A 13,693-nucleotide genomic window follows, 5' to 3' on the forward strand; every position below is an offset into this window, starting at 1 on the left:
ATCAGATATTAGTGAGATGAACTAAACAATTTATAGCTCCTCTTGAAGATAAAGTAAGACAGGTTCTCTATGCTCTTCCAAACTAGAAACATGCGACAACATCCAATGCTCTTTCCAACCCATATTAAAGGCCAAACCTTGCATACACGAAATCCCATGCAAGAGTGCATCTAATAGTTCAGGCTGCCTTTTAGAAAGTGCAGCTGTGTAGCTATAGCCTATCTAAAGAATTTAAAACTATCTGACCAGATTATAAGAGATCAATGGTAACATGAACTAGAATTGTTAAACTAAGTTTTCATGAAAAAATAAAATAACAGACCACATGCAGTGGATTAATCAAATGATTTGACATAGATCTAGAAGTCTACAATTCATGTTTAGCATGTGAATTTTATTGCCTGGCATTATTACATCTGGTGAGGCAACAAAATCAAAGATGACAAATATTTGACATACTTGAGAAACATAACAAAGAGGATGCTTTTAAGACAACTAGAACACATTTCTGATAATATGAAATGGTTTTGGTAGGTTCCCTTCTTGGGAATCACACCTTATTTTCAAATAAAATATTAGCATACTGTATTTTTAGATAAAACAACTAATGTGAATCTGATTGCACAAATATCAACCAGTCAACTTACATCACTGGGGGTTCTAAATCCTCTTCATTGTACATATAAATGCAAAAATGTTGCTCATACCGACCAGTACTAAACAGGTCAACAAGTTCGCACTATACACTCGAAGGAAGCAAGTCACACGACTCAGAGGGAATAGGAGATTTTTCCTATCATGTTAAAAATTTGTTAGATGAGGTGGCCCATGAATGTGATATGTATGCAAATCAAATCAAATCAAAATTTCAACAGCACTGTTCTAATAATTAATACATTTCCATTTCTCTATGAGATAAAGACTAAAGAACATGATATAGGTCCTCATTACCTTTAGGTATCGATTCATCAAGGCAGTCGTACTGTGGTTAAAACCCTCCACTGCTTTTCCTGGAGTACGAGCAAGGTTCAGTTGGGTACGGACTCGAGATGCCAATGACTGCAAAAAGCAAGTAACATAGTATTTGCAATTATATACTCAGATTCTCTTGCTTCCTGTGTTACAAAACTATTAATGATAAGTCAAATAGAGACTTTGATTACACCTTGCCTAGTTCAACGCCCCATTGATCAAATGAATTAATGCCCCAAATAAAACCCTCAACTGCAATCCTGTGTTCATACATTGCTAGCAACTGAAGTGTACGCAAAAGTCTATCGTTAGACCAGAGAAATATCCTGAAATCTCAACGTAAATATCAAGACTAGATCTACTCTGATAAAAATCAAGACTAGTTAGGTAGAAGTATTTATTAGAGTCGATCATGCAACAAATCCAATTCAAAATTTGAAGGATCTAAAACATCAGAATAATATTCTTCAACCAACCTGGCCTATATTGTATGCTGTCAATGATGGTAATAAGATGCTAAGTGATGGTCGATTACCAGAAAATGTCTGCATGAAACCAAATTAAGATTATTAACCAAATCTTATTTAGACGGTAGATCAATTATCTTTAAACAAACCAAAGTCGGATCTCAATAAGATGCAAATATACCTTGTGTGTAATCAGATTATCAGGAACTTTCTCATTCTTCAACTCTTCTGCGGTCTGCCAAAAATTGAAATTTACACTCAAACTTCACCATAATTTCAGAAATTTCTATATATAGAAGTCCATAGCATCCTTATATGAAATTTAAAAGGCAGCAAAGAAAATTTGTATTCAAGGTGCCAATTGGAAAAGGCTACCTTCCCATATGCAAGAGCATCTGGCTGTGCAAAGAAATTAGACATAAGTTCATCCTGGTTATCCACAACTTCACCTGCAATTACATTTTTTATGCTAAAACTTTAAAACTGAATCAAATCCTAAATTGCCAATTCTTGAAATACAAAAGTGTGACAAACAACCTTTCAAATACACTGGCTGCTGACTATTGATAATACCAATAAAATCACAAGGAATCACCCGACCCTGAACATTGCAGAATAATGTGTCAGTTTAACAGTATTCCCAAAAATCATAATCATCAGAAGAAAAACTAATAAAAATTAAAACAATCTGCCAAATCAAGTACTTAAAGAGATTTTCATATCATTCAAAGAAAAAGTCATCAATCTTTTGGAAAAGCTACTTTTACATCATTCAGATTACAATGCAAAAGCTAGTGTACTGTTAATATCTATTCTTTTAATATCCAGCAGAAATAATATTTGGGGCTGCATGATTCTGAAACACTAATATCAACTGCAAAATGAGTGTATGTCAAAATTTCAAGCATGATATGATATGACACTCAGCCTTTGATTCCATGTTGTACTGTTTTCTACAGATACGTAATCCATATAAGCTTCAAAGTTCAAGGTACTTGAATGACAAAGAGATGAATTCGTGTAATGTCCCTAGTAATATGGGACTGCTAATATTTATGAAACCTTCTGCAAATTTATGTTTTAACTTTAAGTGATACGCTCTGATACCACTTTAATGTCCCTGCCTTGAATATACCTGCTTGCAATTCTTAACAGCAAATGAATTAAAGTAGTAACTCCAAATTAGAAAAGAAAATCATGTAAACTCAAATTCAAACTTTCAGATAAACATTAACCAAACAGCTCAGAATTAACAAGCAGGTTCAAGATATCATCTCAGATGGTATTCTCTTCCATACAAATCACCAGTTCAACCTCATATAACCTCAGTACACATCTGGATAATATTTAGGTATTCTTTGGCTATCAAGAACATACAATAATCTGTCTATTTGTCAGCATACATACAGATAAGTCTGAATTTGTTGCTGGTGTAAATGTCAGCTCAGATGTATAGGTGGCCTCCATAGGATAGCAGGAGAAGAGTTGATTGATCCTAAATCTTTCAACACAGTGCCCCCGACCTGCAGCAATGTTGTTCATAACTGCGTTCAGGTCCTTGCATTTAAAGGCACAAGCACAAGTCAATATAGTCTTCTTCTCTTTCATATACCAAATGAGCAAAACCTCTGTGATTCTTCTGAAGCTGTCACAGGATCTGCAACTCCTAATGTTTCCCCAAGGACTCCATTTTATTCCAATTCTGTATAGTAATGCGATTCAGTGCAGGTACCAGGTCAACTACGTAAGGATTAATAATGCACAGTAATTAATTATTAAACAATGAAATGCAAATAGTAATATGGTAGGGGCTGCATCCTACCACATGTAGCTACTCAGGTAAGTGTCTAAACATTGGGCAGTCATTTAATGCAAGAACAATGGAAATACTGTGATGCCTGTTTCGTCCTTGCTACCTGTATAAATACTTGATTTGGCAAATGTCTACCCAGCCAGCGAAACCAACACGGGTTAACCAGAACAGGTTGGCCCAAAAATGCCAATGACATACATTTAATACTAATCATTTATTAATATTTTTTATTTAATAGTTATTTGATAAGATATTACACCAAATAGTTGGGTGCTATCTAGAACCACTAATCAAAGAAGGCTGGCCAACCAACCTTAAATTGGGCTCATTACAGCCCTATTCCATAATTGCTTGCCCTCAAAAAATTTCAGATGGAAATGTTCAAATATCTCCACCCCTTCCTAGGTTGCATCCTCAATCAGTAGACCTTTCCATTTTACCATATACACAAGAATAATCATATTTCTCAACCTCTTCTCCCTCACATTCAACACGGTTTCAGGGTCTAGGATCAATTTGCCTTCATCGTCAGGTGGTGGTAGCCCTTGTGAAGGAGTGATTTGTTTGCCAAGGGCTTTCTTAAGACACGAGAATGGAATATATTATGAATTATGCTGTTAGCTGGGAATTCCAGCTCATAAGCTACCTCACCAATCTTCCTCACCATCTTGTCGGGTCCATTGTGACATGCCTTAAGCTTCTCAACTTGATGGAATGCCTATAGGGTTGCAACCTTGAAAACACCGTGTCACCAACTCAAAACCCCTCTCAGTTCAGTGCCTATCAATGTATAACTTTTCTGTTTTGGGCCTACTGCAAGTTCTCCTTGAGATATTTCAGGATATTCATACTTTTTTGTACCACATCTTTAGCTCTTGGAACTCTACCTGTAAGAATTATATGCACAAATGAAGTAACTGCATAAGCATTACGTGCCTTAAAGGGAGCCATACCAATTGACATGTGATGAGACGTGTTGTACTACTATTCCCTGGAATGCAACCACCTGACCCAAATAGTTTGCCACCCTCTATATGGTTACTTATGTAGCCCTCTATCCATTTGATCAAAATATCTGCTTGCCCATTATAGTTTGAGGAATCCTGACATCTCTCAAGGAGAACTTGCAGTAGGCCCAAAACAGATAAAGATATATGTTGATAGGCACTGAACTGAGAGGGTTTTTGAGGATGGTGACATGGTGTTTTCAAGGGTGCAACCCTATAGGCAATCTTCTATCAAAGGGAATGGAGTTGGCAGAATTCATAATATATCCCATTTTTGTGTCTCAAGAAAGCCCTTGGCAAACAAATTGGTCCTTCACAAGGGCTACTACCACCTGATGATGAAGGCAAATTTATCCTAGACCCTGAAACTGTGTTGAATGCGAATCAGAAGAGGTTGAGAAGTAAGATTATTCTTATGTATTAAAATGGAAAGGTCTACTGATTGAGGATGCAACCCAGGAAGGGGTGGAGATATTTTAACATTTCAGGCTGAAATTGTTTGAGGGCAAGCAAATATGGAATAGGATGACTGTAATGAGCCCATTTTAAAACTGTTTGCCAGCCTCCCTGATTAGTGGTGCTAGATAGCACCCAATTATTTGGTGTAATATCTTATTAAGTAATATTAGTAAATGATAATTACTGAATAAATGTCATTGGCTTTTCTGGGCCAACCTGTTCTGGTTAACAAGGTTGCTCCTGACAGGTTAACAATCTTAACAAGTCTGAGGTAAACCCTTAACCCAGCAACTCCTAACAGGATCTGCCCTTATCTGGGCATCATTGTAAGCTCCTAATAGGGCCAAGCCTTTAACAGGGCGAATTTCAGAAGAGTGAGAAATATTTGTGGGTATTAATTCCCGCCATGGTTTTCCCTCCAATCAAGGGTTTTCATGATAAAAATACTGGTGTTACTGTGTTACATGTATGGATGCTTTTTTTAGTTGTCACATTGATAGTTTGACATGTCTTGATAGTTTGACAAGTTAACATGGAATGAATAGATGCATAGATATATGTTAGATCTGATATTGGTTAATCAGTTTTGTGAAGTGGTGGTTAAAAATGAATTTAGTGGAATACTGACTCACAACCCTCCCCCCCTCCCTCAGTAATCTAGGACCTTTAAGTATATTAACATGGATAAATGATGTTTATATGCGCTTACCTTCAACCCATACTTGAACATTGATTTGCACCCAGAGATGGGATTAAGGAGATGGTATTGATTAGAAAATCATTTGAATATACCTTAGAAGCTTGCACTGGGTGTGTGAAGTCAATGACAAGACTGCATCTGGTAAAGTCTGACTGTATTCACTCTTTCTTGCATCCTTAGATAAAGGTAGAAGTAGTTAAATTCACAGGCTTAAATTTAAGCCGCTTTTATAAGTTGGCGATTACACCTATATTTTGCCACACATTATGAAGCCAAATCAATCAAATCAAATTGTCAACTCTTAGAAAACAGTCCCATCATGATACCAGCAAAACATATCATTTCAACTGAGCCAGTATTCACATTCGAAAGGAACCTTAAAGTTACTAAAGAAATGGCTTTATCCAGGAGAGAACTGGAGATTTGGTGTTTCATCCCGGGACACCAAGTATTCAATTTTATATGTTGTAGTGGAACAGAACCCACATCAACAGAAAATTTGCATATCTTTGGACAATATAAACAAAACTTTTGACTGTTTATTGCATGCTCAATGCATGCGACTGCCTCTGAGTCAACTCCGGCCTCTTGCAGTCCTTGTAATGAAAAAATAAAGATAATATAATTACAAACAGAAATTGATATTAATGTTTTCTTGTAGTGTGTATATATGATATTTGTATACATACATATTTATTTATGTTTTATAATTATTAATACAGAGGCACCTACTAAGACCTAGTGGGTCCACAAATGGTACTCTATACTAGATCCCTACAATCCAACAGATTTAAGGTTGTACCGCAGATAAACACACACATGTTATGCAGGTGAGGGACACACCCAAACCTGACGTTATTGAGCCATGTAATCCGATTTCAGACTGTTGTCTGGACACCTCATGTTCAGGGCTTCCTTTGAGGCAATACTTAAGCCGTTTTGCAGTCCTCATGATGAGAGACTTTAAAAAGTAAAAACAAAATAAAAATAACAAAACATATTAAATTTTAATTTGCAGTCCTCACGATGAGAGAATTAAAAAAGTAAAAACAAAATAAAAATAATAAAACATATTAAATTTGTATTTCTAATTGCATTATATTTTTAACTCTCACCTTATGGGTGTAGGACATTTGCATATGTATATATGTTATATATCTAATACCAAAATCCAGTGGTCCACAAGTGACTCGACCCGTTGATTCAATTACATAGTTGACTTCTAGGTTGATCACTCAAAAACATTTCCCTTTATTACTCAATTCTGAAAGGCCTCAATACAATGTTTTGAAAAGAAATGGACTTGTTACTCATGTGAGGCTAATAAAAAAACTACCATAATTTCAATTTCAAGTATTCTATGATAGAAGATAATTTCCAGTGTAACTCCAGCTGGGGGAGGCATCAGGATGAGAAACAAGGTGGGAGGGGGAGGGGGGGTGCATACTATACATATAGAACGTGAAATGCTAGCTATGAAATGATGTTTCAGTATAACATACCAAAACACAAACTAGAACCATTGAACATACTACATACCCAATAGTAACATTCATATATTCTGATTCAAATAGAAATCCAAATAATCAGCAAATAGGATTTATATCACTTCTATCAAATATTAATTATATCATAACAATAAAGATGATTACAATGAGTAGCATTATGCATGATTTGAATCACGACCAATATCAAAATGAGTACAAAACAATGTCAAAATGACAAAATGCAGTGATGGGAAGCCTCTAAGCATCCCCCAAGCCAAAGTACTCATCACTTGAACTACTGGACTCTCTCACGCTCAAGTTCCGCAAAAAGAACACAACCAACCCTACATCTCTTTCTGATGCAATCTCATCCTCATCAATATTAGATAGATCCTCTGCCTCTACATCCCATCATGCTGCTAGGCTCTCTTTGTACACGTGTCTTGCGATTTACAATATGCAAGACAATGTGTACAACAAGCTTCTCTGTTCTCTTAGACATAAGTTTGTTCATAACATAGTGGGTGTAGCACCTGAGCACCCAATTAGAGGTGATTTTGTTCCTCTTAACAGAGCGGGTGAAGCACCCAAACACACAAGTACCCAAGCACCCAAGCAGTGCAACAACACTTGTGTGGCGGTGGGGGTGCTTGGGTGCACCAAGTACCCGTCTTGGGGACATCTCCGCACCGGGTACTCCTGGGTTTTGGGCCTAGTGTGCATCCCCATGTTTCATTGATAATTTCCAATAGTAAACTCTGAGACAGAAATATATTTATACGATTCCTGATGGCCTTTATAGTTGTTACACTAACCTGAGCAAGAGCTTTTAAAAAGGAAAAAGGACATGACAAAAGACAATTAAAGCCAAAAGAATACTCAAATACTGTAGGGAAAACAAACTAGAGACATTTCATTTGCAAGGTCTAGCTCAAATAATTGATAGCCCATATTAAATGTGTCGTTGGAAATCTAGCATTCAGGGCATATTGAACGTTTTATCCTCTATATTCAATCCAAAGAACTGTTACACTCTCACCTAACATAGACGAAAATTGCATGTAAAATGAAATCACTTCAAAAGTGTGCCAATGTCTCTCATTGAGCCAAATGTCGTACACTTTATACATGCTAGTTGTGCAAGTTTTGGAGCACATTTTTAACAACATACATCAAAGAATTTCAAAATAGCAAGTGTTGGAAACAAATACTAATACAGTGAGTATCCTATTGGCTTAGAATTAAGCTATCAGGAATTATTTACACTGAATTGGACATAAAAAAGTGACTAAAACTAAGTAATGGCATCTGCCTAATAGGAGAACATAGTGGTTGAGATTATATTTGAAAACACCAAAGCAATCATTTGATAGGTGCAGACATCATCTTTAGCACTGTCAAACTTTCCTTGCTTAAACACCATATCTAGTGAATTAAAATGGAAAACCTCTTAAATGTTTTGAAACATGTGCAAAATCTTCTAAGTTGCCGGTTCGATTTTGGGTTCAGATATGGTTTCCAAGAACCGAATCACTGATATGGCAAAATTTTCAAATGGGGTATGGGTTTGTTAGTACAAAACTATATATATGTATGTATATCATCATGGTGGGGACATTCACCGAGCAATCGCCAAAAGGTGATTAATCGCCAAGTCTTATTGAGTGGCGAGTAATTCAGAGAAAAAATTCAATGCTTAACTCAACTAGTTTTTAACAAAAAACTCACTCGCACCTGTTTCACAAAGTTAAAACAAAGAAAAAAAAACAGCAAATTTTCATTTTAATTTTTGTTTGCAGCATTTTGACTTGTGAGCGAAGGACGAAAGTGGGCTTCCAAACCCTTGCTAGGTGATTGCAAAGTATTGGAAGTGGATTCAAGTGGATTAAAGGTGGATTTCAACCCGATTTTTTAAAAAAAATCACATTCCCAAGTAGGTTTGTTGAGTTTGTTTTTATGTTTTTAAAAGCATTCTATTCTTGTTTTGTTGTATCTAAATTGTAAACAAAATCATTCCTAAGTAGTTAGAAATGATTTTGAATCATTAGAACAATATTCTACACTTTTTTCAAGTATATCTAGTTTTATTAGAATATCAAATCTTAGCAAATTGTTTTTTTTTTTTAACTTTGAATGATGTCTAAAAGTATTTAAACTAATTTAGATAGTTTCTAACTTTGTTTAATTGTTTAACTAAAATATTTGCTTTGTGTTTTTTATTTCTATGTGTAGGGCAGCAATTAACCATTTAATCAGCATGGCAAATTCTGAGGAAGTGTTGCCACTAACACCATGCCCTTTTGGATATATAGGTACTTGAACTAAAAAATGCTAGGAATAAGGCATGGAGGTATGCCTATGAAGCATTGGATGAGCCTAGGAAGTTGATTTACATAATGTGAGAGTGATTTCTAGAAGCATGAACTGCCTCTAATACCACCTTGCAAGCATTAGGAAGGATGATACAAATCCATGTGACAAAAATACAGAAGAGATAAAAAGATTTGTTAATGCCTTGTAGTTGGGGAAGAGAAAAAATTGCGAAGGATAAGATTAGCCATGAGGGCGGCCATAGCTGAAACTCAAGGTGCTCCAATTGACATTGAAGAAGAAGCAACACTCAAGAGCATAGTAGGCTCTCTTTGTAGCTCGTGCATCCACAAACAGAGTGCCTCCTCCTTTAGCGCTTTTGCTTCTTCTAATAGAGTGTCTAGTTCTTCACCACCATCACCATCAAAGATGGGCAGTTATTTTGTGCCTAGGAACACACCTCGAACACAACCATTATTAGAGGTCACTGGATGGAACAAGGAGGGACATGAGAAAGAAGAAATTGCATGTGCTGATTTTGGTATTTCAACGGTTTCCCATTGTGTGTGGTTGAAAGTCCCTCTTGGTTAAATTTGGTGACCATAATGACAATTTCTAGAAAAGGGTAAAAGGCCCCTTCTCACGAGGACTTGGGTGGGAGGTTAGTAAATAGTCAGAATCCACTTGATTTCATTTTTTAATTTTAATTATTTTTTCATGTTTATTAAATCAAAATTGTTTAGTAAGACTTGATTTCACTTTGTTCTTGTAGGTTGCTCGTAAATGTGATTGATAGGGCAAGAGTTGTGGTGGATCAAAAACAAGAGTAGAGTAAATTTGGCTGCAACATTCTTTTTGATGGGCGGATAGATGGAATAAATTGGACAATTATTAATTTTTTGGTTACTTGGAAGTACAATGTGGTGTTTTAGTAATCAGTTGATGTCTCCAACAATATCAAAAATTTACAAACATTGACATTAATGTTGGAGAATGTTGTCATGCAAGTGGAGTACAAGATGTGTTGTAAATAATCACAAATAATGCAACAACATATGTGGCAATAAGTAATTTTATGTTGCATATGAATAAATGTTAATAAGTGATATTTAATTTAGTGTTGAGGTAAAATATGGAAACTAATTATTGATTAATTTTACTAATATGCCAAGTAGAATCCTCTAAGAGAGGCACCCCACTCTTTTTTGGGCACCTTGTGCAACGCCTCTTTCACCTTCTTTTGGAGAACTTAGGAAAACTTGATTGAGTGACTCCAATTGTCGAAGATTCAAGGCAAATCACAAAGTATATCCACAGTCACCCTTGGGTTCTACATTTGATGAGACAACACACTCATGAGAAAGATTTGGTGAGACCCGCTATCACAAGGTTTGCGACAAGTTTCTTGACATTGCAAAGCATTATTGGTACATTGGCTTCTTGAGACAACCATAGCTCGGCTCAACTTAATCAAAGAAGGTTGAAGAAGAGGTTGCCATGCGCATAGTCTTTGAAAATAATTTTTTGGACAAGGCTTTTGAGATTGTGAAGGTAACTTTAAAACTTGAATTTTTAAGTATTCTTGATTCAAGTCTCTCATTATTGATTTGTAACTTACAAGCTTCATTACTAAATCCTTTTGTAAATTAATTTGCATTTTTTTTTTCAATCATAGCTATTTTAGCGTTTGGTAGATGGGGATCAAACCCCAATTGGTTGTCTTTATGAAGCCAAGGAGTCTATAAAAGATTACTACAAGGGGATAGACTCAAATATGACCCCATTGGGAAATTACTGAGAGGTGAAACACTTAGCTCCAACAGCCCATTCGTGCAGTAGGGTACTTCCTCAACCCCTATTTCAAATTCGATGATTCTTTTTTACATCCTAATGGAGACGTCATGGAGAGCCTCTTTGTATGAATTCAAAGGATGATACCCAGTATTGCAGAGAGAGATCTTGTTGTGACCAAACAACAAATCTATGTGGAACCATCGGGTAAATTATTCTCTTCTAAGCTAGCAAAGAGAGCAAGAGGCACTCAAACCCTAGGTAAAACATTTGCAAGTTTTCCCATAGCTAAATTATGTATTCTCTTCTCTTTCCTTTCTAACTTCTCAATATTTTATTTTGTAGATGCCTAGTGGTAAAGTTGGGGTAAAAATACCCCACATCTGTAGAAATTTGTTCTCAGAATATTGTGTTAGCCTTGTAGCTCATCTCATTGTGAGTGCAATTGGAGTTTATTTGAGTCCATCCACACAAAGAAGAGAAACAAGTTATAGCCCAAAGGGACATCAATGACTTTGTCTATGTGCAATATAATCTTCAGTTGCATATAAGAAAGGCACGGGAAGCACCAGAGAGGCAGGCTATTGAGGAGGACGAGGGGTGGATTGGATTTCACATTGGATGACATTGAGGAGGAGGACAATAAGGAGTCATTGCTAGTGCCAGGAGGAGATACATCGAGGATGAATGGCGAGCAACACAAATCATCATAGATATTGAGCGATGGCACAGTCACGTCCAATGCAATGTTCAACTTCTAGGACCTACCTTACCGGTGCGTAGCAAGCATGATTGGAATCGGATGCGGAAGCGTTCAAATTCTTAATGTGTTTTGGGTGCCTGACAGATGTGTGCAAGGATGCACTTCCATGAGCATTTGGATGATCAAAAAGCACTTCCTACGCACATTTGTAGGGCATCTAGACACATCGAAAGGCTTCTGCAGGTCCAACGTCAATTTTGATGCTTTTTGGGCTTTCAAATTTACTCAAAACACCTTTTTACATGTGTTAATTGTTATATTTCATTCCCTTTCTTGCTCCTAAACCCTAAAACGACCCTAAAGGAGGTCATTCATTCTTTATTCTTCTCATTTTGTTTGTAATGGGGCTCTCTTCTTGTTTGGTCTCCATTTTGGCATTTTGAAGGCAAGGTGACAATTTTTAAAGAGGATAGTTCATAGGGTGTGAGAAAGCTTCCACAAAGGAGTTCTAAGCATCTAAGATAAGCACTAGATCCCATTCTTGACTCCTTTACTGAATTGTTTTGAGATTTTGATGAAATTTTTCAAGTTTAAGAAGAATTTTTACAAGTTCTTTTCCATTTATTTTAAAGAAATGGAGAAACAAGTTCAGCTATCTATTTTAATTATTTTGTATCATTTTTTTGCACTTGTATGCTTGAAGTTCATAGGTTATTTATGATTTAAACTATTTATTTTCTTATTAGATTGTATTGTGCAAGAATGGCCACTACCTGTGTCGACATTCAATGGCAAGGCAAGGTGAAGGAACTGATAACTTCAAAATTGATGTAGGGTCTCCATTGTGGACACATACCACAAGATTGTCACGAGTTTCGAGGTGGGTCATACATTGGTAATGCAATGTATGTCATAGTAAACCATTCAATAGCTCATATTCTCACATAAACTTATTTTGTGGGCCCTTTTGGTAAGGGAAAGGGAATGGAAATATGCAAAGGAAGCAAAGATTGAAAGGGGTTGACTAATGCACAATTAGTAGGATTTACAAGAGAACAAGAAGCTACTAATTATTTGGATAAAAGATCAAAATAAAGATTCTATCAACCTCCAACCAGAAAGAACAAGATGAAATTGTCCATTAATCCTGTTGTATCCTCCAAACATCCATTCTTGCAAGTACTTGTACCGGGAGAGGAAGATGAAGAAGTAGAAGTTATCCCCGCAAAAGAGGTCCATTGGATATCGCATTTAGAATGGAGGCAAGAGAGCTTGTTGATCAAGCCATTGCGCATTGCCTCTATGCTAATGGTCTTCCTTTCAACTTGGTGAGATCACCATATTAGAATGAAATGGTGGCAGAAATCAATAAAGCAGTGATTGATATTGGAAGGAAATGGTGACAAAAATCAATAAAGCATTGATTGATTACACTAGTTCCGGGTATGAAAAGGTGTGTACTACTCCTACTGCAAGAAGAGAAGACTTCTATAAGGAAAGCTCTTCAACCAATTAGAACTTCGTGGAAAACTTTGGGTATATCTACTGTGTCTGTTGGATGTTAAGATACAAGAAATTGGTCACTGATTAATGTGATTGCGGTGTCCTCCAAAGTGGCAATATTTGTTGGGCGATTGATTGTGAATAAGTGAAGGATCCACAGTTCAATTCTAGAATTCTCATTGAGTCCATAGAGGTGGCAGGTAGTGAGAATGTGGTCCAGGTGGTTACAGACAATGCCAAAAATTGTAGGGGTATAGGTGCTTTGGTTGAGAGTTGGTATGACCATATTTATTGGACACCATGCATCGTACACTCCCTCAACTTGGTCATGCAATAAATTGGCACCCAAATAGATTGGGTGAAGCAAATATACCAAGAGGGAGAGGAGATACAAATGTTTGTGACAAACCACCACATGTCACAATCCATATCCAAATTGGACTTGCTGAAGGTAAATTGTAATTAGTCAACTTCTTTTATT

At 36.4% G+C, this 13,693-nt stretch overlaps 1 protein-coding gene across 1 annotated transcript in view; it reads right to left on the minus strand.

Moving 5' to 3' along the window:
• Positions 1–331: 331 nt before the first annotated feature.
• LOC149566002 (Sugar isomerase (SIS) family protein) overlaps positions 332–13,693 on the minus strand; it is a 93,556-nt gene continuing 80,194 nt past the window's right edge. Inside the window, exons 18-24 of the mRNA XM_089819456.1 lie at positions 1,977–2,040; positions 1,815–1,888; positions 1,621–1,674; positions 1,449–1,517; positions 1,166–1,255; positions 952–1,059; positions 332–793 (exon numbers count right to left, since the gene is read on the minus strand). Coding sequence (XP_089675582.1) covers positions 740–793; positions 952–1,059; positions 1,166–1,255; positions 1,449–1,517; positions 1,621–1,674; positions 1,815–1,888; positions 1,977–2,040 — 513 coding nt within the window. The 3' untranslated portion in view covers positions 332–739. The remainder of the gene's footprint in view (positions 794–951; positions 1,060–1,165; positions 1,256–1,448; positions 1,518–1,620; positions 1,675–1,814; positions 1,889–1,976; positions 2,041–13,693) is intronic.

This window comes from Cupressus sempervirens, chromosome 3, assembly GCF_028749045.1.
Source record: "Cupressus sempervirens isolate cs-2001-9-10 chromosome 3, ASM2874904v1, whole genome shotgun sequence".
In the NCBI taxonomy this organism is placed as follows: domain Eukaryota; kingdom Viridiplantae; phylum Streptophyta; class Pinopsida; order Cupressales; family Cupressaceae; genus Cupressus; species Cupressus sempervirens.